A 26,503-nucleotide genomic window follows, 5' to 3' on the forward strand; every position below is an offset into this window, starting at 1 on the left:
TAAAAAAAAAAAAAAAGCATTGCAACGTTACGCACTATATAAATGCAGGCTATTAACTAGGAAGGGGCCCTTGAGTTGAGATTGGAAGGAAGTCAGAAATTCTACAAGGTGGAAGTAAGAAGGTGAGAGCATTTCAAGCCTAGGGCACAACCAATGCAAAGGCAAAAGGGACTGGAATGTCAGAGACTAGAAACAGCCATTTTGGCCAGAATATGGAGTGCATGAAAGACAACAATAACCACAGTTGGAGAGACTGGCTGGAGTCACAAGCCACAGGCACTGAGAGGTCCAAAGGACACTATGAATTTTATCCTGGGGCAAGAAGGAGTCAATGGAGTTTCTTGAGCAAAGAAGTGACCTGGTCAACTCCCTGCTCGTCTAAGACCAATTATGCTGCTGTGCAGAGGAGGAAAAATAAAGCATCTTTCCCTTGAATAGGAAATCTGCCTTTCATTTTAAAGAAAAAAGATGCTAGCCCTTGTTTATTACTTCATGAATGTTCACAGATGCAAACCCCTTTGGGCTCGGTTATCTGGCATAAAAGTAAATTCCTTCCAGGCACGAAATTTGTCCCTGACAACTACTTCTGGATTTGGGGAAATTGTTTTAGTCTTATTGTTATCTTTTAAACGTTCCATTATCGTGATTTCACATTCCTTCTTTAGCATGATTGTTTGATAGCTTCCTGGTTTCCCCATGGTCTTAAATCCTTAATTCATACTATTATTTTTAGCGGTATCATCCTGGGGCCTGAAACCATTTTGGGGCATATTCATATTTTTATCTGTTACTTATCATTTTCTCACAATAATGTGATTTCCATTTTGTGTGTGTGTGTGCGCAAATTCAACTTTACTAATGATTTAAATGACGGTTCTGCTTTAAAAACAAACTTGCAAGTTATATTGTAGGTCAATCTCTTAAATTAATTTTGATATTCTCAATTTAATATAAATATTCTCCCTAAAATCCTCCTCCAATGCCATGCCATTGACACACAAAAACTGTCACTAGGAACTGGAGAAAAGGCGGCTTCAGAGGGCAGGGGGATGTCCTTGATTATCTGAAGGGCCAGCAGGTGGAGAAGGGTCGGGTTTGCTCTGCTCAGGGCCAGAGGGGAGAGTTAGGAGCATAGGGTCCAGAGTGTGAGAGGAACAGATTGAAGCCTGATGACAAGGGCTCCAGGGGCCTCTGGACTCCCTTCAGCCTCAAAGGAGGATTACAGATGTCATCACTAAGGACTGGTCCAATCAATCCCCCCATTTTACGGAGGAGGACACTGAGTGTCAAGGAGCACACAGGTGTGCGGCCACACAAGGCCCGGGGGCACACAGGTGGCCATCAGCAGGTCAGAACAGGCAGGTGGTGCAACTCCTCTTATCAGAGGTCTTCCAACAAAGATGGGATGGCCCCTGGGAGCCTCTTGATGAAGATTCTGGCATTTGGCGGCTTAGGGAGGCTCAGGCTGAGCGGTATAGGAAGGAGCTGGAAAAAGGAGGTTTTTCTCAGGCCGTCAACAATCCCAAATCACAGGGACCAGAAGAACAAGGGCGGGGGGACTGCTAGCCTTGGCTGCAGGAGAAGGAAGGAACATCCCTAAGGAACTCCCTCTTCACCCTTCCTCAAACCTTGGTGAGCCCCTCTCCTCCTGCCTCATCCAGCAGAATGCCCAGCTATCATTCCCATGCTCTCTCTCCCGGCTGCTTCCCTCTGCTCATAAACTCCCCCGTGTCTCCCCCATTCTCAAAAACCCCTCACTTCTTTCCATCCCCTCCCTCTCTTCCCTTTCCAGGCGTAACTCTTCGAAGCCGCCTACAACTGGGGCTACCACCTCCTTCCCTCTCACTCTCCAGTCCATCCTGCTTCTGATCTCATCATCCCACCCACACCCCATTCCCAAAGTTACCAAGGATTTCCCAGGTGGCAAATCTAATGGCCTTTCCTCAATCCACATCCTTCCTCTGGACAGCCTTTGATCCTGCCCATCACTCTCTCCTGCCTCTCTGGGCGCTCCTCTGTTTCCTCTGCTGGCTCTTCACCCAGGCCACTCTTCCTAATGGTGGGGATCCCCAAAGGCCCTGCCCTGGGCCCTCTTCCCTTCTTCCTAAATCACTTCACTTGGAGCTCATCAGCTCCTACAGATTGAGTTACCACCTGTATTGTTCAAGAGGTCAGGTAGGTGGCACAGTGGGTATAGGGCACCAGGCCTGCAGTCAGGAAGACTCATCCTCCTGAGTTCAAATCTGGCCTCTGACACTAACTAACTGGGTAACCCCGGGCCAGTAACCGCACCCTATTTGCCTCAATTTCCTCATCTGTAAAATGAGCCGGAGAAGGAAATGGCAAACCACTCCAGTATCTGCGAAGAAAACCCCAAATCGGGTCACGGAGAGCCAGACATGACTGAAAAGGACCGAACAGCAATGATGAGGGCTGAGTCTCCAACCTGCTCACCCAGCACTAAGCTCTCTGCTGCTCTCCAGGCTCGTATCTTTGTCTGCCTGTCAGGCATCTCAGCCCAGATGTTCAACACTGAACTCAGGATCTTTTCCCCCAAACCCTTCTCCTTTCCAAACTCCTGGACAGTCCCTCAGCTCACTCAATTTGCTGTCAAGGCCTGCTGCAGCATCTCCCTTACACCCCCCTCTTCTCCCTCTGACACTGCCCTGTTGCAGACCCTCATTGTAGCCTGTTGGGGGATCTGCCTGTCTTGAGTCATTCCCCACTCTGATCCACCCTCCATTCTGCCACCAAAGGGATCTTCCTAAAGCAGGTCCAACTGTGTCACCCCCTACTCAATAATCTTCAAGGGCTCACTGTCGCCTCCAGGATCACCTCTACTTGGCAATCAAAGCCCTTCATAACTGAGACTCTTGGGCAAGCCAGGGAAGCCTCTAGACCCTTCCAGAGAATGAAGTTTTTAAAATGCATAAAATAAAACCCATAGGATTATGAAGGAAACTAACAATAACGAACGATAGCGCTGCAAATATTTAAAAAGCAAGTTCACAGACCCCAGATTAAGAAGCTCTGCCAGGGTCTTACATGAGATTAAATCGAGGTTTTTCCTTTTTTTATTTAATGGAGTGCCCACATACCAGTGCACTGGCTAACTGCACCTCTCAAATCCTGAGCCCACCCGGAATTAAGAAATGCCTCTTGACTAGTAGATGAAAAGCCTATCCGGCCTCCATGAAGATATTTTATTTGGAGATGCCTCACTTCACTGGACTGTCCCCTCGGGCCATTGTTCTTTCCCTCCCCCTGCCCTTTCACAGCTAAGCTTCTGGCTGCTTCCTGCCTCCCCTTCCTCAATTCTCACTCTTAGGGCTCAGCATGGTACCTGACACAGACACCCAATAAAAGCTCGGTGACTGACTGTAGGGTAGGGAGGCAGAGAACTGAAAGGTCCCATCACTCGAATCACTTCTCATCACTTTGGAGGACTGAAGGACCCAAGCTGAGATCTGCAATTGAGGGACTGAAGGGCTCCGTTCTTGAGAACAGAATGCCAGGTGCCCACTGGACCAGTGTTACCAGCAAAGGCTGGAGTGCTTGTAGGAAGGCCATTCTGGACAACTTCCCAAAGCAGGTGGCATTTGTGAGGAACAGGGCAGTAGGTAGAGAGGTCATTCAAGGCCTACGGAAGAGTAGGAGCAGAGGGACCAAGGCAGTGAAGTGGAGGCAGGGAAAGGGGAAGGAAGGCTGGATGGCAAGTCCCCTAGGCACACCTCTCTCAGTCTCCCCTCCCTTCTCGGTAAAATAAGAAGGGTAGTCTCTTGGCTTCCAGGCTGCCTTCTGGCTCCAAATCTACATGCCTATCACTAGGGCAGAGTATCTGGTAAGGAGCAGAAGAGATAAGGCTGGAGAGAGAACTGGAGAGGGCCTCAAGCACAAGGAAAAGCCCCAGAGGGAGCCTTTGGAGCCTCGTCCAGGTGGGGACAGGAGGATGGGAACCCCCCTGAGGGGGGAAGGGGCATGTGGCCCAAGGAGCCAGCCACATGAGTGAGATCCCTCAACACACTGAGGTGGGATTAAAAAATTAGTGGAACAAGACTCCCCCCTACCCCCGCCCCACCCAGCCAAATCCATGAAAGTGTGGGACAAGGAGGTATTTTAATTCTTAAACTCAAGGGTAAAAAAATGTTTACGCTTTATTACCCCTTTGTGGAGGTTGGAAAAGTTCTCCACTTCGACCTGATAGAATGAGCGGGCTCTGGTAACAGGATGGTCTGGGAGCCCTGCCCTTTGTGAAAGGAGCCTGTCTGGGGGCCCTGGGGAACACGAGCTCTGTGAGTGCAGGACTGCTGTGGTGGCTATGGGAGAAGCCAGGCCTCCACAGGGAGTGTTCCTTGCTTCTTGGGGGCAAAGGAGGGGGGGAAAGGAGGAAATTTAACCCCCCCCCCCATTAGCCATGGCATCTATCTGCCTAGCAAGGAGCAGCCCTGGTCAGTCACTACCAGCTCTACCCTGGCCATCAAGAACTGAGCTGCAGAGTAGCTAGCCTGGAGGGCCCAGGGGAACAGCAAGAGGGTCCTACAAGCAGGGGAAAGCCACTGAGGGCCACGCTCCCTGGTGTGCCGCTTCTACAAGCATCCTCCATACTCCGGGGATGTCACACGGCACATGCAGTTGTGACCCCAGGTGGGTGCTTTCTTACTCTTCTTATAAGGCTATCCCTGCTTTTGCTGCACTAAAGGCTTGGCTATGAGCTCATTGTGTCTACTGAGCTCACTGGTGAGGGCTTGGGAGACGTGTTTTAGGAGGGCAAACCCAGATCCTAAACCTGGGGTAGCTGGCCCTCAAGAAATCCAACTTGTTGGTGTGATTTGGGGTGCTACAAATACCATAATGTTTTTTTGTTTGTTTTTGGAGGGGGGAAGATAAAGCAATTAGGGTTAAGTGACTTGCCCAAAGTCACACAGCTAGTTAAGTGTCAAGTGTCTGAGTCCGAATTTGAACTCAGGTCCTCCTAACTCCAGGGCTGGTGCTCTATTTACTGCGTCACCTAGCTGCCCCATAATGTGTTGGGGTTTTTTTGCCTTTGGGAGGGCAATTGGGGTTAAGTAACTTGCCCAAGGTTACACAGCTAGTTTTTTGTGTGGGTGTTAAGTGTCTGAGGCCAGAACCAAACTTGGGTCCTCCTGACTCCAGGGCTGGCACTTTACTCACTGCGCCACCTAGCCGCCCCGCCATAATGTTTTAAAGATAACTGCGTGCTCAATAGCATTCAATTTCTAAAAACTAAATGCCCCTTGTATTTTCCACACAAAATTCTTGGTATAATCAATATGGTCTCATTCAGACAGGGTGGGGGACAGTGGGAGATGGCTTAAGATCCTTTAGAAGATAATTATCTATTCTCACAGGGGACTCCTTGACTTGTGTACCATTCGGATGGCCTTGGTGCTCTACCCTCCACCTCTTGGACTGGACTCGGGGCCACAAACTCCAAAACCTCCTTCAAGGAGAAAGCTCAGATCACCATTGGCAGCCGCCGTCTGTGGGTGCTCTCGTCCCAGGAGACTACAAGCTCCCTGAGGGCAAGGACTGGCACTGTTTCTGCATTCGTGACTCCAGTGCCTGGCCCATAATAGGTGCTTACCAAATGTTTGTTAGCTGACGTGACTGCCCAGCTGGTTCTGTTCATGGGAACGAATCAGAAGACACTGGCTAGCATTCTCAGCAAAACCAAGCACAGAAATGTGCTTATTCCTTGAGAAATTAGAAACTGAAGAGCTGACCTAATGAAACCCTCGATTAGGGGGAGCCTGTGTCTAAACCACATTGGCTGAGAATGGAAAAACCACTCGATCAGATGTAGCCTTTGTTACTATAAATCTGGGGGCCAGAAGCAGAGTTGGAAAATTTATTCCAAATGGAAAATTTCCCAAACCAAGTGCTAGCAATGAGCCCTGGGCCAGCTGGGAGTGCTTACGTGCTTAAACTATTGGTAGTAAACTTTACATGTAGGAATAAAAAATAGTGGAGAGTATTTAAAGGTGGCACTCAGAGGATCAAGTCCTTGGGTAACTATGATGAGACAGAGATCACGTGTAGACACAGGATACCCCAAAATCTATAAAGGGGACTCATCATCAAGACAATGAGCTGACGACCACCAAATGTCCTGGGAACATTCGTGGACACATCTCCATTATCTACAGCAGACAAAGAATTGGGCTGGCCAGGCTCATATTACATATTGAAATATGAAACGAGAGACGAACTGGTCATTGCAAACCTGAACCATATATACAGGGAAATCCTTCCCAGGAGAAGCACACGTACATTCAGATACTTCCTTCTCCTGAGGATGGCTGAGCTCACGGAATAATGCAATTTTCAGCCGAGCTGCCGGCCTGTTGGTTGTGAATGGAAAACTCACTCACCTGCTGTGGAGGGTGGGGTGGGAGATGACGGGGATGTCAGTGGAGAACTTGCCCCAGATCCTGCTGAGACAAAAAAAAGGCTCACATTAACTAAAGAAGAGTGTGGAAGATTCAGCATCAGCCAAGAATATGGACAAGGCTCATATGCTCTCTCTGCTCCATGGTGACAGAATTCAGGAAATTCAGAGAGAACCCACTCATCACTGGACTCTGCTTCTCCCTGTCCTTCATAGCTCCTTCCGGTCTGGCCTGTTTTAAAATCCATTTCCACGATCGAACCAATTCTGCCATTACTCCTGCATGTGTGTGTCAGCTTGCTTCCCTGGAGCCCCACTCAACCATCCCTATAATGTTCTGCAGCATCCCAAGGGCTCCTCCTTGGTCACCACCTCTCGATTTCTGTTGTTTCCCCCATTAGAACATAAGCTCCTTAAGGGCGAGGACTTGCCCTTGCTTTTGTGTTTGTATGCTCAACACTTAGTATGGTGGTTAGTACATAGGGAACACTTAATAAGTGATTTTCTTTCATTCATTCAGTCAGTCAATTGGTCATCCATCTGTCTGTCTACCCATCCATCCATCCATCCATCCATCCATCCATCCATCCATCCATCCATCCATCCATCCATGCATCCATATGTCCACCCATCCATCCATATGTCCACCCATCTATCTGTCTGTCCACCCATCTGTCTATCTGTCCATCCATCCAATTTTGGGCAAGTTTCAGTAGCCTGCGCAACAGAGGATGCTATTTCTTCCTGTACCACAGATGGGAAGTGCAATCATGGCACCTGCCCAGAATGCATATGCATAAAAATAAAAAGTGTTCTTCCCCAGAACTCTGGGGTGACACAGACTGTGCAAGCCGGATCTCCGTTTTGTTGTTTGCAGGGAGGTGCTTTTTTCTAGCACTTGGCAGTCCAGTAAATCCCCAGTCACTCAGGGGACGACTCTCCAGCCTGAAGATCCCCCATCTGAGTGCCTATCTTTCAGCTGCCCACCTTTTCATAATTTCACTGCTCTTTCAAGACATGCAGTGATTCTCCTTGTTCACACTGATAAGATTCCCATTTTCTGTACTTTATATGTTCTCCCTCTACTGCATCTGAGGAGGACATGGGCCAACAAGTCCCCTTTCTTCCCTGACTCCACATGTCAATCCCAGCCATGATATCCTTACACTTGACTACAGACCCTCTTGGCAAAGTCCTATTTTTTGCTGACCAACTCTTCACATCGGTTTAGATGCTGTGGAACTTCTCAACTGTGTAAGAAAAGGCTCACCTGACTTCAGATCTATTTTGTGTCTTAAAATTAGTCATTCTCGTACACCTCCATCTTCAGACATGAGAGAACCAGAAAGGTGTTGGCTGGCTGGGGAGTTCCCTCCTTCCCTCCATGGCTGACGGGCCTCTGAACAAGTTACCTGAATTATTGGAGTTACTGTACTTGGCCGTCTGATCTTCACTGCTTTCAAACGCCGAGCGCTTTGATTTCTTTAAAAAAAAAAATAGCAGAAGGAAAGGGATGAGTCAACAGGCTGAAGCAATGGGCAGACTTAAACCACAAGGTTCTCTGTGGCCTTCCTTTCACGTCTCAGAAGACTGGAATCCAGCAGGCTTCTGGACTGGGGAGTCTTAGCACTAGAAGGCCCCAAATTTAAGGATGTCTTCAAAGATCAAGCTACAGGTTTATCAACTGACACTCTCTAAAACCAGAAGCAAAGAAAATAAATGATGGGGCAACGTTATTTCAAAGTAAAATTCTCGTATTTTTGGCATCGATTGAGGGATGTGGTCCTTATGGCATTAGAGATCGCCTAGTTCAGGGGTTCCTAACATGAGCTCTGTGCAGATGTGTGTGTGTGTGTGTGTGTTTACACACGGTTATCTGTGTATGTTTTGATAACACACATAACGTGTGTATTTCAACACAATTGGTTTTCTTTGTAATTGTGTGTATTTTATTCTGTGTACTTAAAACTGACTCAGAGGTGGAGTCTGCAGGCTTTGCCAGATTGCCCAGTGGGTTTCTCTCTCTCTCTGTCTCTCTCTGTCTCTCTCTGTCTCTCTCTCTCTCTCTCTCTCTCACACACACACACACACACACACACACACGTTAAGAATCTGTGATCGCATCCAACCCCTTCTTTTCAGGGAGCAGTCAGCAGACTTAGTGACATCTCTAACATCTTGAGGAGCAGGGGCAGAATTTGAACCTGGGTCCTCTCGTTCCAAATCCACCACTCTTCCTTCCTATTCCACTATCCCACAGAGCTCTGCTGTTCTACAGGAAGGTAAGGATAAGATTCTCATCAGGTGAGAAGGGTCTGCTGTCATCCTGAACATCCTGTCATCCTAAAACACCCACACACACAATCTAAAGGGTGAAAGCCAGAGCAATGGACTCAGGGTCAGCCAGCCTGTTTCCCTGTAGATTTCATGCAGTTTGTTAAAAATAAAGGCTGCCAACCAGGGCTTCTGAGGTCCCCTGAGCATCAGGGGCCAGAACCTTTGGTGCAGACTTGCGGGGAAAGCTGCCATCCCCCAAGGAGACCCTTCCCTTGTCCACACTGTCCAGACTGGTCGGCCACACCACCCACACCCTTCTCACCTTCCGGGCTAAGATCTTTCGTTTCCTCCTCTCTTCCTCGGAGCCGTGGTGGGACTTGGCTCGTGTCAATCTGCGATGCTGGTGAATCTTTAAAAAAACAACCACCACAGACATCAGGCTTCTCCCACACAGAAGGGATTCATCTGCCAGGCTTCGGTTTTGTCCCATAGATGGCTGCCCCTTCCCAATGAGAGACACCTTGTGACCTGCAGGGCATCTCAGGCTGGGAACATTTATTAAGCTCCAGCTGTGAGCCAGGGACTGTGCTGGGGCTGGGGGAGGAGGCCAGGACTAGGTCAGGGGTTTCCCTGGTATTGGGAGCCCCTGGTATCGGGAGCCATCACCTACGGATGCAGGCCAGCTTCCTCTCTGCAGCTTACAGCCTTAAGAGAGTTGTGGAGAACAGTGAGGTCAAACCCAGAGAAAAACGGGGGACGCTACACGTATATAAGGCTCCCTGCTGGCCGCATGTGGCCTTAGAAAACCACTTGTTCATGGATTTCTTTTTTTATGAATACATCAACACATTAAAATCAAAGATGAGCTAGACTGTAAACTGGTTCAGACCTCACTCAGGAGTGCTGTGGGCCACATTTGACACCTTTGGCCTAGTGCAATGAGAGGCTCAGGGTTGAGGCCTGAACCCAGGGCCTCCCAGCACCAAGGCCAGCTCTCTATTCAGGATTCAGACAAAAATAAAAACAGCCCCTGCCTCAAACTTTCACTCTATGGAGGGGAAGGGAGAGGTGCCAACAGAAGTCCAGAATGTATACAAAGTGATTGCGTGTGCATGCGCGTATGTGTGTGTGTGTGTGTTAAGCACTAACCCTAACCCTGAGGGGTTCAGGAAAGGGCACATGTATAGGAGGGGGCCCTAGCACTGGGCAGTGGGGACACGGGGACGGCCTGTGAGAGTACCCTGACACAGGAGGGCAGGGAAGGCTATGCTTGGGGAACAGGTGTCGGCTGGATGGGCTGGAATTCAGTGCACATGGGGAAACAGGTGAGGTCAGTCTGTTAAGACAGGCTGGGGCCGGCTGGGAAGGGCTTTATATACCAAAAGGTTTTCCCTTGGGGTCACTTGGGTAAAATGGACAAACCAGGTGAGCTAAGGCTGCCCCATGTGCTGGCCCCCCAAAGCCCTTGCCATCCAGTTCTCCTTATGTGCCAGGGGCAGGTCCTCCCCAGGAGGCACAGAGAGTGTGCCCAGCTCTTCTGGCTCCTCTCACCCTCTGGCAACTTCAGCTGCTGAAATGCCTACAACTTTCATGCCAGTGGAGATGACTCCCAAACTTCTCTGGCTTCAACTTCTCCCCAGGGGTCTAACTCCATACTGTTACCTGCCTGCTGGACAATTAGATTAGGGGCTCTTAACCAGGGAGGCCATAGACCCCCAAAGGAGTCAGAGGATTAGATGGGAAAAATATGTCCACAGATGCTTTTCAATACAATTGGTATTCTCTAAAATGCTACATATTTTATTTTATGCTGTCTTATTTACTTGTTTTTATGTCCCCAGTGAGGTGACTAGGTTAGAGGAAGCATTTAATAAATGTTCCACTCATTCCACTCAATTCACCCACCCACCCACCTATCCACCCACCCACTGTTTCCATCCAGCCACCATCCACCTACCTGCCTAGTCATCCATCCATCTACCTAGCCATTCACTCACCCCCCCACCTCATCTATCTACCTGCCTAGTAATCCATCCATCTACCTAGCCATTCATTCACCCCCCACCTTATCCCCCCACCCATCCGTCCCCCTTCCCCCCACCTCATCCCCCCACCCATCCGTCCCCCTCCCCCTGTCCTGAAGGCATGCCTTCCAGCCATGAACAGGCACCGATAGCTGCCCCTCTGGCCTGGCCATTCCTCATTGGCTACATCTTTCCTAAAAAGGGGAAGAAGAGGGTTGGGGGCACAATGAAAACCATGTACAACCATGAGCAGCTTACCAGTTTTTGCTCTTCAATCAGCCTTTTCTCTATGCATTCTTTGGCAATTTTCAATGCCTCTTTTAACTTTGTGGGGATCTGGACAGAAAAGGAGAGGAGGCCTTGATCAACAACTGGTGAAATAAGAACTCAGCCCATGTCCCCATGCCCATCTTTCCTTCTAGGAGTTTTGTTGGCTAGGAATATCACTGAACAATAATCACTGAAAGGTGATAAGGAAGAAGCTGCCAGCACCAGATCCAGCCCGGCCAGCCCTGGCACCAACAGCGCGCTCAGCTGCCCAACCCTTTCACAGAGAGCAGGTAAAGCGAAGCCACTGACAGGCTCAGAGCTGTTGTGCTGTAAGGGCCATGAGAAGCCGTCTGGTCTAGCCTCATCTTACAGTAGAGGAAGTGGCTCAGGGAGGAACTGAACTCGGGTCCTGAGCCTAATCCCACAGCTCTCTCCACTGAGCCATGGTCAATAAATCACATTCTTATTCACTTACAAAGAATGCCCATCACAACAGTTTTCTGCCCAGGGCTCCTACAAGCCACTGCTCAATGTCTCCCCCACAGCTCTTCTTGGAGAGCAAACAAAGCAAAGTACAATTCAGGGGAACTTAGAGTCCTCTAATCCAAGCTCAGAAGCAGAGAAAGAGTTCAAGAAACAGGCTCTGAACCTGGTTAACTTGCTTCAGTGTATATAGCCTAGAAAATGGGCACATGTAGACTTTGGTCAGGAACAGGGAGGCCCACTTGATGATCTGTGCAGCTATGAGTGTGAGGGCAAGGGGGATGAAAGGGAGAGAACCCAGGGAGCAGATAAACACAGCCCTAAGAAATGACGGGGTGTCTGAGGGTTCCCAGGACACTGATTTCCTAGGAAGAGAATTAACATATCTTCTGCCTAGATCCAATGGAGAAAATCCTTTGCCTCTGCACTTTGGAATATGAAGACTCCCCTAACTTGAAGGGCTTTCTTAAAGGTGCCCCAGAGCCCCCCCAGCCACACTCAGGACTCCCGCCTTCTCTTTTTGGGCCCCAGACAGGTGCCAAGCCTACAACAAGCCCTGCTGAGGCCCACTTTACCTTAAACTGTGGCTTCTCTGAACTGGTTAAGAAAACATCGCTGAACAGCCTGCAGAAACAAAAGAAGATTAAAGTCAGTTATTCATTCATAACCAAGGAGAGAATGCTCACAGGAACCTCTTAGATCTTCTCTCCTTAGTCTGCACCGGGATTTAGCTGATAGTGGGAACTCCCTTAGAGCAAAGTGCCTCCAGAGTACAGGTCAGCCCCCCCTCTGCTACTTGGAGTCTGGATCCACATGCTCCTGACCCAAGCCTGGCCCTCTGCCCCCAGGCCTTGCTGCCTCCCCTTCTCTGCATGGCACATTTGTGGCCTGAGAACACTGAAGCACTGGCAAGGTCACAGCCCACGGCCCCAGGAAAGCCTCAGCACCGGCTTCTAAAGCACAGTTACTCTGGGATCCTCCTGATGTCTCTGGTCTTTGTGTTCACTTATATGTGCGTGCACATGTTCTCTCCACTAAAGCGTAAGCTTTTGTAAGATTTTGGTCCTTCCATAAACCCTGCCCTTAGGACCTCGCCACCCAGCCCCAGGCCCTCTCCTGGTCTTACACAACCATGTCTTGGGATGACTGTATCCCAGGGAGCTGGTCAGACTGCACACTCATGGAGTATGGGGCAGCCTTACTACAAATGTAATCATCCAGTCAGAAGAATAAAGAAGGGCCATAAAGGCTCCCTGACTGACCGCAGGGGCAGGGAAGGGGGGGAGGGGGGAGATCTTCAGAGCTGTGGAAAGGGAATTGCCCTGGGTGGTATCTAGCAAACAAATCACACCTTTTTTTAAAAAATTGAATTCATGTTTAATAATTACAGGCGCCGTGTCCCCCCCTTCCCTTGCCCAGGTAGCAGCAGAGGAGATGGGGGGCCTGGGTCGGAACACACCCTGCAGCAAGGACGGCCATCCCAAAAATGATTTTCTTAAAATAAAAAAAGGACCCCAGGGGTAGGTGGTGATACCCCACCCCCACACCAATTTTTATGACTTTATATATAATATTTCTCTATGCCCCCAGGGGGAGGGGCACCTGGCATCGTCCTGGAGGGGAGAGCCCAGGCAGCCCCAAGCCATCCTGCCTCGTCACCCCTGCAGTCTGTGCAGCCACTGTCTGCGCGTCCATTTGGGTGGCCCAAATAAATTTTTTTTTTTTGGCAGGGCATTTGGGGTTAAGTAACATGCCCATGGTTACATGGCTAGTTTTGTGTGTGTGTGGGTGGGTGGGTGTTAAGTGTCTGAGGCCCGAACCAAAGGGTCCTCCTGACTCCGGGGCCGGCGCTTTACTCACTGTGCCACCTAGCTGTCCCACACCTTCTTTCAAAAGAAAAGCAGATTCCCAAGCATGATGCCTTCCCCACAGCGTGGCTGCCTGCTTGGGGGTGTTGAGGAGAGAAATAACCTGAGAAATTCTGAGATGTCCAGAGGTCAGGTCCTTGAGAAGGCAGCATTTACCCTGCCAAGTGTGTGACTGCCTGTGTACGTGCGTGCACGTGGCGTGAGCACCTAAGTATTTCATTTGTCCGATTTTCCCAGAGGCTGAAGGTATAATTTCAAGACCTCCCACTGCTACTCTAGGCCAACGCAGCTTACTGAAATGTGGGTGTCTTCACTGATTCTTTTTTTTTTTTTGGAGGGCAATTGGGGTTAAGTGTCTTGCCCAAAATCACATGGCTAGTAAGTGTGTCAAGTGTCTGAGGCCACATTTGAACTCGGGTCCTCCTGACTCCAGCGCTGGTGCTCTATTCACTGCACCACCTAGCTGCCCCCTCTTCACTGATTCTTAAAACAAGCTATGCCTAAAGAAGGTCAGAATTATGTGGAAGGAAAAAAAAGATTGGATTTTGTCTTTAAAATTGGCTGCCTGAGAGAAAAACGACAGGGTTTAGAGCAAGGCAATGTGAGGAAATGGGTCTCCAGACAGGCCGCTTCCCTCCTCACAGCCAGCGTGGTGCCGAGGCCATTTTCCCATAGACACGATGCCATAAGCACAGTTATGTTCCTGGGATGGCCCACAGAAACCTATTTCACCCACACCTTCCTTTCTCTTCCATGTATGCACTAACGATGACACCTTCTGTGAGGAGGCCTGAGGTGGGCCCCACACCATGGGGACTGCAGACCCAGCAAACTCTCTGTGGGAATCCACCCACAATACTTTATGAAGAACCTACTATGTGCCCCTCAGCTGGGACACATTTATGAAGCACCTGCCACGTGCCGGGCACCATGCCAAGTACTGGCGATACAAAGACGGGCAAAGACAGTCCCTGACTTCAGGGAGCTCCAAGTCCAATGGAGATGACAACGTAAAACAAAAACATAGGGACAGAGGAGACGGAAGGCGGCCCTTTGTGGATGGGGCCTCGAGCAGACAGACTGAACAGGAAGGGTCTCCTGTAGAAACACACACCCCAGGGCAGCAGCAGAGAGCCCAGGGGCTCCCTCGGAGGTGGCCGGGTGGGGGCCAGGAGGGTGAAGGGAACTCTCCCATTGGCCAGAGGCCCAGGGCAGGGAGAGGGGCTGGGGCTGGGGTAACTAGGGCCGCTCATGACCAGTATTTAGACCTGGAGATGGAGGAGCTCTTGTGAAACAAGACGTGTGACCCTCATCTTTGTTGACCCTCTATAGGAAATCATGCTGACAGCCCTCAGCAAGCATGGCAGAAGTAGGGCTGCGTGCACGCACACACACACACACACACACACACACACACACATGTGCAGGGCTGACCTAGTTCAGAGCAGAATTAACAAGCACTTTGGCATTACACAGGAAGCATTTCAGAGAAGCATGGGGGACAGAACCAGGAAAACAGCCTACAAGTGGCAGCCACCAGCAAAAACAGAGCAACCGGGGTGGCTCTCAGAGCCCTCCCCTCTTGCAGAGGCCAGGCCACCTCTAATCTGTGGCTGGACATGCTCGTTAGTTAGACTGGCCTGGTTTTTTTAAAATTCTTTGTTATACAGGATAAGGAGAGGGAGAAGATATTCTGGGAGGTAAAGGTGATATGAGAAGAAAAGACATTGATAAAAGAAGGGGGAGGTCAGGAAGGGTCTGAGAGGTTACAGATGGGGGGTCGTGAGAATTCATTTACATGGATACCTCCTCAAAGGAAGAAGGTGGCAGCCACTGCCCAGCCTTTCATTGTGCCGCCGCTCAGGATGTCCTGACCAGCCCCGCGAGGGCAGGGCTCAGGGCCCTCGGCCTACACCAGGGTACCGCCCCCTCCCCCACCCCTGCAGGTGCCCTCTGGACTTACGGCATCTGTAAGAGGCGGGACACAGTAGGCACACCGTTCTTGCAGGCTTCCTGAGACAGCAGGGCTTCTAGTACGGCCACTAGAAACCAAGAGACACTGCTGAGTTACAGAGAACACACTGGCAAACCCGCTGCCTGCCGAGTCTGCTGGCTGATCAATACTGTGTCAAACGCCTCGCACACACACAGATGGTGCAGACTGGGGAGAGTAACTTTGGCAGTCCCGAGCATCATCGCTGGGTGATGTAACACACAGTGCTGGAGACCACACGCTGAGACAGAGCGACGGCTTAATGCCAGAAATCAGTTTTAAAGGAGTGAGAGGAGAGGGGAATTCAAGGCACCATTCATAAACAACGTTTGTTCTTTTAAAAGCAGACTTAAATCTGCTCCCACTCAAGACTTCCAAAGCTCCGGCTGCCTCCACAAAGATGCCAAAGAGGAGACCGATCACCTCAAATGGCACCTTCCCTTCCCTTGTCAGACAGTGTCCACCCAACAAGGCCCAAGGGGAAAGCAGCGGTCAGCCTGGAATCCGAAGGCCTCTTCCAGCCTGAGGTGGTGGACATGGAGATTACAATGGGATTTACAGAGCGCTCTCAGGCACTTCTTGTGTGATCCTGGCAACAGCTTTGGCAGCTGGGCACTCCAGGTGTGCCTATCTACCCTCATTCCCAGAATGCACTGCACCACCACCACTTGGAATCCCTGGGGGCCTTCAAAGTTTGGCTCAGACTCCACCTTATCTGACACCCCAGGCCGTTCTCACCTCCCCCTCCCAAACCATTTCATTTCAGCTTTGCAGAGAGAGAGAGAGAGAGAGAGAGAGATAGGAAGACAGACAGATAGATGATAGAAAGAAAGAGAGAAAAAGACAAGATTAATAGGGTGGCAGACACAGAGAGACAATAAAGATAGATGCAGACAGATGATAGGTAGATAGAAGGATGGATGGATGGATGGATGGATGGATGGATGGGCAGATGGGTGGATGGATGGATAGATGGATGGATGGATGGATGGATAGGCAGACAGATGGATGGATGGATGGATGGACGGATGGGCGGATGGATGGGTGGATGGATGGATGGATGGATGAACGGATGGGCGGATGGATGGATGGGCAGATGGATGGATGGATGGGCAGATGGATGGATGGATGGATGGGTGGATGGGTGGATGGATGGATGGATGGATGGATGGATGGATGGATGTGTGGATGGATATGTCTCCTCTTGCTCATCAAGTACAGGGTCTGTTTCACTTCTGTCTATACAACCCCAGTGCCTAGTTCAGTGGGACACATCACAGCTGTTTAATAAATGCTGGTTAGTTGACTGGTATCTCCACTTCACAGAGGAGGAAACTGAGGGCCTGAGAAGGGGAGAGCCTGGCCCAACACTGTTTGGCAGGGCAGGAGCAGAGCTAGCAGCAGGAGCCAGGTCGTGTGCCTCTCCTCTGCTCCACTGCTTGTTTGGATGGTGCCAGGAGACACTCTCTGACTTGGGCCAACATCCACACTCTGCTATCACCCATGCCCAGGCATGATCCCGTGACTGCAGCAGCTTTCTCCCAAAATTCTGGCCTATTTCAGATTGTGGCACAAGCATTTTTAGCAGGTGAGCAAAGAGTCTGGCTTTTCCCTAAAACATTCAGGGGATGCCTAAATGCAAGGCAGCTAAAAGGCTGCAAATGTTTAAGGTGTCTCAGTTGTGGGGCAGGATGACCCCATCTGGTCTCTCTGTTTGGACTGTGAAAAGGAAGGAGGTGGGCATCCGAAGCTTGGGTGAAGCAGGAAAGAGAAGTCCGAGAGCATACTGACCCACAGCCTCAGAGGGGGCAGGAGGGAACGTGTCCACTGGCACCGAGTCCGGGGGCCGACCATAGGTCATTTCATAGAGTAAGTGTCCAAAGCAGTGGACGTCCACGGTCTCTAATGTCTGTAGGGAAACAAGATGGAGCACCCCATTCACGCCTGGACAAACAAGGCTCGGTCTCCAAGCTTCCCTTGGCTTTCAAGCTCAGGTTTCACCACCCATTCTGTCTAATGAATGAGTCACACCAATAGCGTGACTCCCAACAGGCGGGTGACAAATGCCAAGGAAGCAGAGTTAGATTAAAAGGCTCACTCTGTACACTTTCTGTGCTTCTCTGGGTGGTGCTGTCTGCCCTCCTGTCTCCCCAGCAGCCCTGGCCTGCCATCTCAACTGGCCCAGAAACCTCTCCTAGGCTTGCAAGAGGGAGAAGTAAGGCCCTCGGAGCCAGCTGGTATCAGCCCTGGCATGGACTTTTGGGAGCCTCATTTGACATGTGAGGAAAGCTAGGCCCCAAATCCTCCAGCAAGGAAAGGGAAGTGTCTAAAGGGAAGTCCAGGGCCTGGACTGTGTCCACTCAGGGTTCTTCCTACTACACCACACTGCCTCAGATCCCGGGGCTAAGCATGCCCCTGCCAAACCATTTCATGTTCCCCTAATATGTCCAAGGTTCCCCACCCAAACCCGTGTGACAAGAATACATATTTCTACTTTAAAAATACTCTTTCTCTTTCACTGCCACCAGCAACTTACATTAATTTTTCTAAATTGTGAGAAATAGGATCGATAGAAGGAAGGGAGCCCCAACAAGGAATTCTCGAGATCCAGCAACTGGCATGTATCTCCCTCCAGCATCACATTGGCAGAATGAAGATGGCCATAGGGAAATCCCTTTTCATGGAGGAACTTTAATGCCTAAATAACCAAGACAAAAAGCAGGATTGTAGGTCATCTTACCCATAGGAAGCAGCTTTGCTTTGCAAAGGTGTTATCTATGTTGTTCTAATTATTTTTCATGCATTTATAATCTGTCCCTCCATTGCCCTCCCCTAAAGGAATCCCCTCCCTGCACACACATATGAAACCTTCAAATGTTTTACATTTAAAAAATCCTTCTAGCAGCAGCTAGGTGGTGCAGTGAATAGAGCACTGGCCCTGGAGTCAGTAGGACCCGAGTTCAAATCTGGCTTCAGACACTTAACACAAACACAAAACTAGCCGTGTGACCTTGGGCAAGTCACTTAACCACAACTGTCCTGCCCTCCCCCCCTCCAAAAAGCAAAGAAAAAAAAATCCTTCTAGGCCACAGAATCCCAATGTTGGAAGGGAGCAGAGACCATCTATGCCAGTGGTGTCAAACTCAAATCACAATAGGGCCGCAAACCCTACATGAAAATCTCTGCAGATCATATGCTGACTTAGAAAAACCACATATTAACATCACCTATATTCTATTGTATTTTTATTTGTCTTGTTAAATATTTCCCAATGTCATTTTAGTCTGGTTCAGAGCACTGGAGGCTGCCACCACTGGATACCAGAGCCATACATGATGGAGAATGCCTTCTGCAACATTCCCCCAAAGCGGCGATCCCGCGGCTCAGGCTACTCTGACCAGCCCAAAACCTGGCTCCACACTCCCTCCCCCTTACTCCAGCCCTGCCTTCAGAGGCTGAGCTCTCATCTCTCTGCCCTGAAACAATTCTTCAGATATTTGAAGAAGACCCTCAGATACTCCCTGGGCCCTCTCATCATCTGTCCCCCCCCCCCCCCATTCTGGACACCTTCTGATTGGTCAGGGGTTAATAAGGATTTATTTAAAGTCAACTTAAATTTTGTTGTTGTTACTGTTACAAGGGGAAAAAGAATTATGATGGAAAGAACTGTGATATAAAATAAGGGGCATCAATAAAACTAAAAAAGATTTTAAAAGTCACTCCATTTAGAAGCCAAAATCAAACAGGCACCTGGGAAGATGACACCAGCACCATCTTTGTCAATTCCCTTGAAGAAAATGACGATGGATCTTCCATGAAGTGAGGGGCTAAGTTCTCGAGTGGATAAATAATAGGAATGAAGAAAGGTCTTTATGGGACGAGCAGAGTCAAGGACAGACCTCCCCCTCTGGCTCTTTGGGGTTTCTTTTGTGCCTCTCAATATTCTCCAAAAGAATCTAAAACGGGAGGGAGAATCTAAAATCTAGAAGGGGAGGATGGTCTTTGGGCCAGCTTGTACATATGAAGATCCACATTCCAAAATCAAAACAGCCCATAGTGGTATCCATATTCATGAAAACTCCAACAGTCTTCTCATCTTCTGTCTCTCTGGAAAACTCACAAGAGAGCAAGCGTGGGGGTGTTTGAGCTTGGCCAGGTCCTGGAGGCCCCTAAGATGAACCGGGAGCCCTAGGTTGGCAGAAGGAAGCAACTTCATATTTTTTGCAACTTTTTTACACTAATGTCCAAGAGCCTTATGATTATGGGAAATGAAGAATCTTGGCTCAGGGATTAAAAAGTTCATAAGGGAAAAGTCAGACATCATGAACATAAACTGACTGATACCTGTGAAATGAGTTTCTGGAAAGTTAGGTGCTGTATAATCCAACATCTACAAATCACCCTCATGTAAACAATGAAACTATCAAGCAAGTTAATAAAAAATTAAGTTAGCTGCTGCCTTTGTCTCAAACATTTATAACACACACGCATATCTATCCATACACAGGGTGTCTCAAAAAATTTTAGCGCAGAATTTTCTGCTATTAAAAGCTTAAAACTGCACGGGGGTGGGGGGCAGCTAGGTGGCACAGTGGTTGGAGCTCCAGCCCTGGAGTCAGGAGGACCTGAGTTCAAATTTAGCCTCAGATACTTATAGCAGCTGTGTGGCCCTGGGCAAGTCACTTAACCCCGACTGCCTCCAAAAACCAAGCAAACTGCATGAAGGCTTTTGAAACACCCTGTATATAGATTGACACACATTATATACTGTAGGGTTCACATTGGGGAAAAGTCCTAAAATACAGTAATAAGTGAAAAGCCATAAAAACTTAACTCTGTGAAAGGTGAAAAGCCCAAACACTGTTACCTGTTTACAATCCTAACTTAGACACTGAGTCATAACTGAAGATACTATGACCTATGACAGCCATGACAAGAACACTGTGACCTATATGTGACCGGCACATGATCCATACACAAACTTATGTTGGGATGTAACTCCCAGGTTTAACTCCCAGGCTCATTACGAAGCAGAAAACCAGAAATACCCACCGATCAGCAGGGAGGCACTCTCTAGTTCCCCCTGCCCTTGTCTGTTTTCTATAATGATCACGGGCATTCTGGGGCTCTTTAGCAGGGATCCACAGAACCATCTGGCTGCTGCCCCAGACTGAAGACTGACCCTGTTTATAAGTATTCATGACTGATCAAACCACTACCTCTTCCTTTGGTATCAAAAGAACAGCCCCCGGTTATGGGGGAGTACAGGGTTGCATGGAGGGGGGTGGATTCTGTACCTTACATATATGTTTGCAGAGGATACATACATGTGCATGTATGTAGAAATCTGTGTGTATGTGTGTATAAATTATCATCTATATCACATACATAAAATCATCATCACTATTCACAAAACTTTATGTATACGATTATGGAGGGGGGAAGGCAAGGCAATTGGGATAAAGTGACTTGTCCAAGGTCACACAGCTAGTAAAAGGGTCAAGTGTCTGAGGCTGCACTTGAACTCAGGTCCTCCTGACTCCAGGACTGGTGCTCTACTCACTGCGCCACCTAGCTGCCCCTGTGTATAGATTTATGACCAGTGATGATTTTAAGATTTAAACTTGGAAGAGATGAACCTTAGGGGTCATTTTAGTTCAACCCCCTCATTTCACATAAGGAAATTCAGGCCCATAGATATTCAATGACCTGCCCAAAGTCTAATGGTTATGAAGCAGAAGAGATTGAGTTTGGACCCTGGACCCTTTGACTCCCTTCCCAGGGTTCTTTTCATTATAGCTTATACTAAGCCTTTTGGACCCTGCCTGCACGCTTCTGGCTAGAATGGGGTGACCCCTCAGCAGAGTGAAGGGAGCAGAGGAGGGAAAGAACATGTCGATTCCATTATATCCAAAGCCAACATTAAGCACTCCTCACCTCTAATATCTGTCGTCCAAATGTTTTTATTTGCTGGAGTTCGAGCCCCTGAATCTTCTTAGGGTTGCAGTATTTCTTCAGGAATGGGTCTTTTGGTTTTGCCTTTGAAAAAAGACCAAACAAAAGATACCACTTTACACCCAACGGACTGGCAAAGAGAAGAAGGTCAGGGTCAATGTGAGAGGCCTGCCAGGAAACAGGCAAGACAGAAACGGCAGCTCCAGCGAGCATAGGGCAGTGCAGAGCGCCCAAAGTGCCAAGAGACCCTGAGCCAGGGGGCAGTGGTGGCAGCGTCATCCTCACGGCGTCATGAAAAGGAAGCCGTGCTCCCTGATCTGAGAACACGCATTTATTTGTAGCGTTTGTCCAGGCTGGAAACCACAGTATGTCCAGCGGCTGGAGGATGGCTGAATAAATCACAGCCCGTTCGTGGCATTTAATAGGCCAACGCTACGAATGGCAAATGGGAGACAACAAGGCCATATTTGGACTCTGGGAATATAAGACATGATAAAAACCAGACCCAGTCCCACACACACTGGCCTGCGCTATTCAGCATCAGAAGGTGGGTGCCAGACAGACTTCTGGGAATATAAGACATGATAGACCAGACCCAGTCCCACACACACTGGCCTGCGCTATTCAGCATCAGAAGGTGGGTGGTTCATTCTTTAGGTTTTATTTTGTTTAAATGGGGTGCGTTGTATTCCACCACTTAACCGGGGTCTATCCTAAATGCTGCATTTGTCGTAACAGTCGCATCAGGAATCCAGTGCTGAGACGAGGCTGGAGAGCCAAGGAAAGGCAGTGATTGGTCATCTGGCTTTCAGAAAGAGGCCAACTTTCCTTTTGTTCTGAAGTTCCCTGGAGGAGGCCACATCGTCTGGGCCTCCGGGCCTCAGCCCCCCTACACCCCTGGCTACAGGCTTGGGCTGGTGCCTTGCTACCTAGAACCCTCACATCTCACATCACAGGTGACACTCTGCATGTCAGGAAATGTCCTGACGATTCTCCTGTGTAGGCTGGGGGTGGGGGGCCGTAGAGGAAAGCAGGGGCCAAAGGGGGAAGGAAGTACTTGAAATAATGGTAGTTTTTCTAAGGTGAAATCAAAAAAGTTCTGGACTCTGCACCACCCACCTGCCAGCCCAAAGGCCCTGCCTCTAAGGCGAAGGTCAGACATCTGCCTGACTGAGATGCTGGACAACTGTTCACTGGTCATGAATTTGAACTTTAAGAACAGCAGGAACGATTCACCTTCAGAGACTGCTTTAAAGTGCTCTCCCTACATTATCAAGACCCTTGCAGAGCAGGTAGGATTATCCCCATTTTGCAGATGAGAAGACTGAGCCTCAGAGAGGTTACCCCCCAGTAACACAACCACAGGCAGAATTTGAATCCAGGACTCCCACCTGGGCCTGTCCAAGTACCTTGTAGATGAGGTCCTTCAGCGTTCCTTTTTCATTGAATGCCCTAATGACCAAGGCCGAGGACTCGCTGGCTGTGGCAAAGGAGACTCGGTAGACGTATGGGTGCTGCCAATACAAAGAGCACGGGTTAGCTGCGTGCTGGCGGTGGCGAGGCCGGCTCAGCAGTCAGTGCTGCCCTCTGCCATCTCAGGCAAGGCTGCTTCTCAAGAACCCCCTCCACTCTTTAGAACTAAACCACCACGAAGCACTCACCAAGAACATCCTGTGTGCTAGGTGCCAGGGGGCACACGCCCTGAGCTCTAGGGGCTTCCATGATACCCCCCATCATACCACCCTGAGCCTAACTGTTGACTTCCTTCTCTGTTCTCCCCTTCAGCTTGCTGTGAAGAACAAAGGAACCAGACCAATGCCACAAGCTCTATGCCGGGTTGGGGGACATCTCCATTAAACACATGGCAGAACCCAACTGTCTGAGGGCAACGGCATCCTTGGGAGAGCCAATCAGAGAGAGCCAGTCACCCTGGGAAGGATAACAGATAACAGGGGCGAGGCTGTGCCAGGGAACCTGCTTTCCCATGAGCAATCCAGGAGAACACAGAGTGGCCGGAGGGAGCCAAGCCCTCCCTCTGTGCTCCTCAGGGGTCCCCTTCCAGATGAGAGGAAGCAGAGCAGGGCCTGCTCCCTCCCTGCTCCCACTGGGTCAGTCCCGGGGGCCTCTGCTCAGGCCAATGCAGGCACCCCACGGAGCAGGCCCCTCAGCAGGCAGGCCCTCCCGAAGGCTTCACGCCCTTTCCCTTGGAGCTAGGGGAGGAGAGCACTAAGCAAGCAGATCCCCAAAGAAGGAGCGACACAGAGTACTTGGGGGACCTGGAACCCCAATTGGGTTAGAAGGAAAGAATGGCTCCAGGCAGATGATACAACATCAGCCTTCTCTAAGGACACAATGAGAATTCCGAACTACAGGATCAGATCAGCTTTGGGGAGTGATGGCAGAGAGGGGAAGAAGGCAACTCTCAGGATATTACCCTCAGATCTGTACAAGGAAGCAAAGCACAGACAGAGGGACCCTGCATCTTCCCTCGCCTCCTCTCTTGGTACAAACAACTCACTCCATCTTTGAAATGGTCTCCTTTACTCTCCCCAGCCCCCTCACCCCCATTCATGTTTGCCCTTCCCCAGGACCCCTGCCACACAGGACCACACTAAGCTGCCTTGGTCTGCTCCCCCAAGGACAGGGACAGCTTAGGGAGGCCTTCGAGGCCAGCTGCCCTCCACTATTACCTTTCTACACTATATGTCTGCTCCCTCTAGCCCTAAGCTGGTAGGAGACAGTGGGCTTTTCCTTAGGTTACCTGGTTGACGGAGGAAAGCTGTCAATCAATCAATCTCAAACTTTCATGGCTTGTAATAAAAATAAAGCTTCTTTATTTTGATTTCTGCCCCAAACTGGTGAACTGTGGCCCTTTGGTCACGACAGGTTCAAGCAGTTTTTGCTAGCCAGTGTCAAAATTGCTAGGATGTATTGTAAAAGTATAACAAGTTTGTAAATGATGTTATTAGACAACTCCTGGCTTTATCTTCCCTTATGTCACAGGATGCGTGAAGGTTCTTTGGGGGTCAATCCAACCCAGCCCAACAAGCACCAAGGTGGGAGGGTGACAGCATGAGAGCACCAAGTACAGAGAGCTTCCAGTCAGGGATATGGAGTCAAGAGCAGAATAATGCCTGCCCTCAATCAGCTCCCTTCCCAGTGGGGGAAAGCTATGTGTCCAGAGAGGAGTAAACAGTGCACGTGTGTGTGCGTGTTTGGGAGGCAGCACTGTTTGCAGGACAATGGGGAAGGGCCTCTCCTTCCAGGGGTGACACCCTCCAAGTGAGGCCAAGAGGAGGAGGCAGAGCATTCTGGCCATGGGAGACAGACCCCCCCATAGTGGGGAGGCAGGAGATGGCACGGAATGGACAGGGAATGGAATAAGTGAGTGCATGGAAGGAAGGGGGAGGGTATCTGTGAAGGTGGGCTGGGCAGAGACTGCCACAGAAGAGTCTGTAATTTAACTTAGACACACAAGGGAATTCCTGGTGCTCCAAGAACTGCGGTGACATGGACAGGAGGCAAAATGGGCAGAGGAAACCCCTTAGCCCTTGTAGTAATGGGGAGGTGGCAATGGCTTGGGGGTTAGAGCCACACCCACTCAAGGAATCTGGCTGCCGAGAACAGCCTTGGGCAAGGAACCGATCCAAGGGCACACACCACTCCACACTGCTTACTCACCCACCAACACCATTAAAATTTGGTTTTCCTACCTCATTGAAACCACTTCTACGCATTCAAATAGCAGCCCGGCCACGAGATGGAAAAGCTGACAGTAACTCTAAAGGTCACTGCATTCCTTGCCTCATTTTAAAATAAAGCACTGTAGCCACAGATCAAGAGGACCAGCTAGCTCAGGGCCTGGATGAGTTCACACACTTCTGGGGTTTGGGCAGGGGGGTGGTTTAAAGCCATCTCTGGAAGGCAATTGGTGACATGCTTCCAAGTGTCTGAGTTACTGACAGCTGCCTCCAAAAACAACCCGCTGGTTTCCTCTCAGCATGCCATGACCATCCCTCTCATGGCAAAACATTTCCCACCCAAAGACCCTCTCTTATGGTCTTTGCCCCCAGAAGCGGGTCTTTCTCCCCATCTCCTCAGCTTGGCACCAGGGAGAGATGAGGCTGGCAGGTTCCATCTGCCCGGCATCGATTTATCTGCTCAGGTTTGGGCACGAAGGCCTGGATCATTTGATCTTCCCAAGATTTTTAACTGAAAGGCTTCTAAGATCTCTTCTAATGACTTGGAGTTTTGAAGCCAAGCTCAGCTAAAAGAAAAGGGCAGGGAGCTGACATTCCCACTCGCCAGGCCAGGAATCTGATATCAGCAGCTTGGGAAGCCAGAGGGGAACTACTCACCAAACAGGAAGGAAGGAGTCTGATGATCCACTGAAAGTCCTTATCGGACAGGTACTTGTCAGGGCCAAGGTCAGCCTGGAGGGGCAGAGAACAAGGAAACATCAGAGCCTGTCCTGGGGCAAGGAGCCGAAGAAGGGCCCCCCCTGGACCCAACTTGTATGACACATCTCCAAATACATTCACGGAGCCCAGAGGATGAACACCAGTGGTAGTGTGATTCTTAAGAATTAAGGCATTTTCTTAAAGAAACAAACCTCAAAGTGGCAACTGTGAAAAAGCCACTGAGGGGAACCACTTTCCTCTTTCAGATCACCAAGGAACTGCTGCTCCTCCAGCCACCAACCACTCAACAGCTAAGTCGCACTTTAAGGCACCAAGACTTTGGGGACAACCTGGATTATTTCATTTGAACCTCACAACAACCTGGGAGGCAGGTGCTATATGGCAGGTGACCCACCCTGCATCACACAGCTAATAAGTGTGAAAGGAAGTGTGGTCCAGTGGGAAGCGCTCAGGGCCCCAGCTTCCAAACCTGGCTCAAACACTTTATGCATCTGTGTGACCCTGGGTAGGTCACTTCCACTGGTGGGGGCTCCATTTCCTCTCTGGTAAACAGAGGAAGTTGGGTGAGAGGACTGCCAAGGTCCCTTCCAGCTGGATCATAATCTATGGTCTTAATGCTTGGGTTCTTAGACCTCAGGAACAACAGGGGTCAGAGGCAGATTTTCTTCTAGAAAACACATTTTGCTTTGCAAATAAAATCAGGATGACTTGGAATAATTAATAAATAAACTGACTTCTAGAGGCCCAGAAGGCCCAAAGAGATAGGCGGCATTGTTTTCAAGGACAACATACATCTTTGTGGA

At 49.6% G+C, this 26,503-nt stretch overlaps 1 protein-coding gene across 5 annotated transcripts in view; it reads right to left on the reverse strand.

Annotated features, from left to right (window-relative positions):
• PXK (PX domain containing serine/threonine kinase like) overlaps positions 1–26,503 on the reverse strand; it is a 95,315-nt gene that overhangs the window by 7,866 nt on the left and 60,946 nt on the right. For 3 of the 5 annotated variants that reach the window (XM_069084244.1, XM_069084248.1, XM_069084246.1), the window contains 11 exons: positions 25,638–25,712; positions 22,689–22,793; positions 21,262–21,363; positions 17,861–18,022; positions 17,116–17,233; positions 15,295–15,373; positions 12,039–12,087; positions 10,969–11,046; positions 9,009–9,095; positions 7,822–7,891; positions 6,393–6,455 (listed from right to left, as the gene is read on the reverse strand). In XM_069084244.1, the coding sequence (XP_068940345.1) occupies positions 6,393–6,455; positions 7,822–7,891; positions 9,009–9,095; positions 10,969–11,046; positions 12,039–12,087; positions 15,295–15,373; positions 17,116–17,233; positions 17,861–18,022; positions 21,262–21,363; positions 22,689–22,793; positions 25,638–25,712 (988 nt within the window). The remainder of the gene's footprint in view (positions 1–6,392; positions 6,456–7,821; positions 7,892–9,008; positions 9,096–10,968; positions 11,047–12,038; positions 12,088–15,294; positions 15,374–17,115; positions 17,234–17,860; positions 18,023–21,261; positions 21,364–22,688; positions 22,794–25,637; positions 25,713–26,503) is intronic. The other 2 variants (XM_069084245.1, XM_069084247.1) reach the window with 1 other exon arrangement.

Source organism: Petaurus breviceps, unplaced genomic scaffold, assembly GCF_028583685.1.
Source record: "Petaurus breviceps papuanus isolate PSGF00001 unplaced genomic scaffold, PetGlider_PUasm1.0 174, whole genome shotgun sequence".
In the NCBI taxonomy this organism is placed as follows: Eukaryota; Metazoa; Chordata; class Mammalia; order Diprotodontia; family Petauridae; genus Petaurus; species Petaurus breviceps.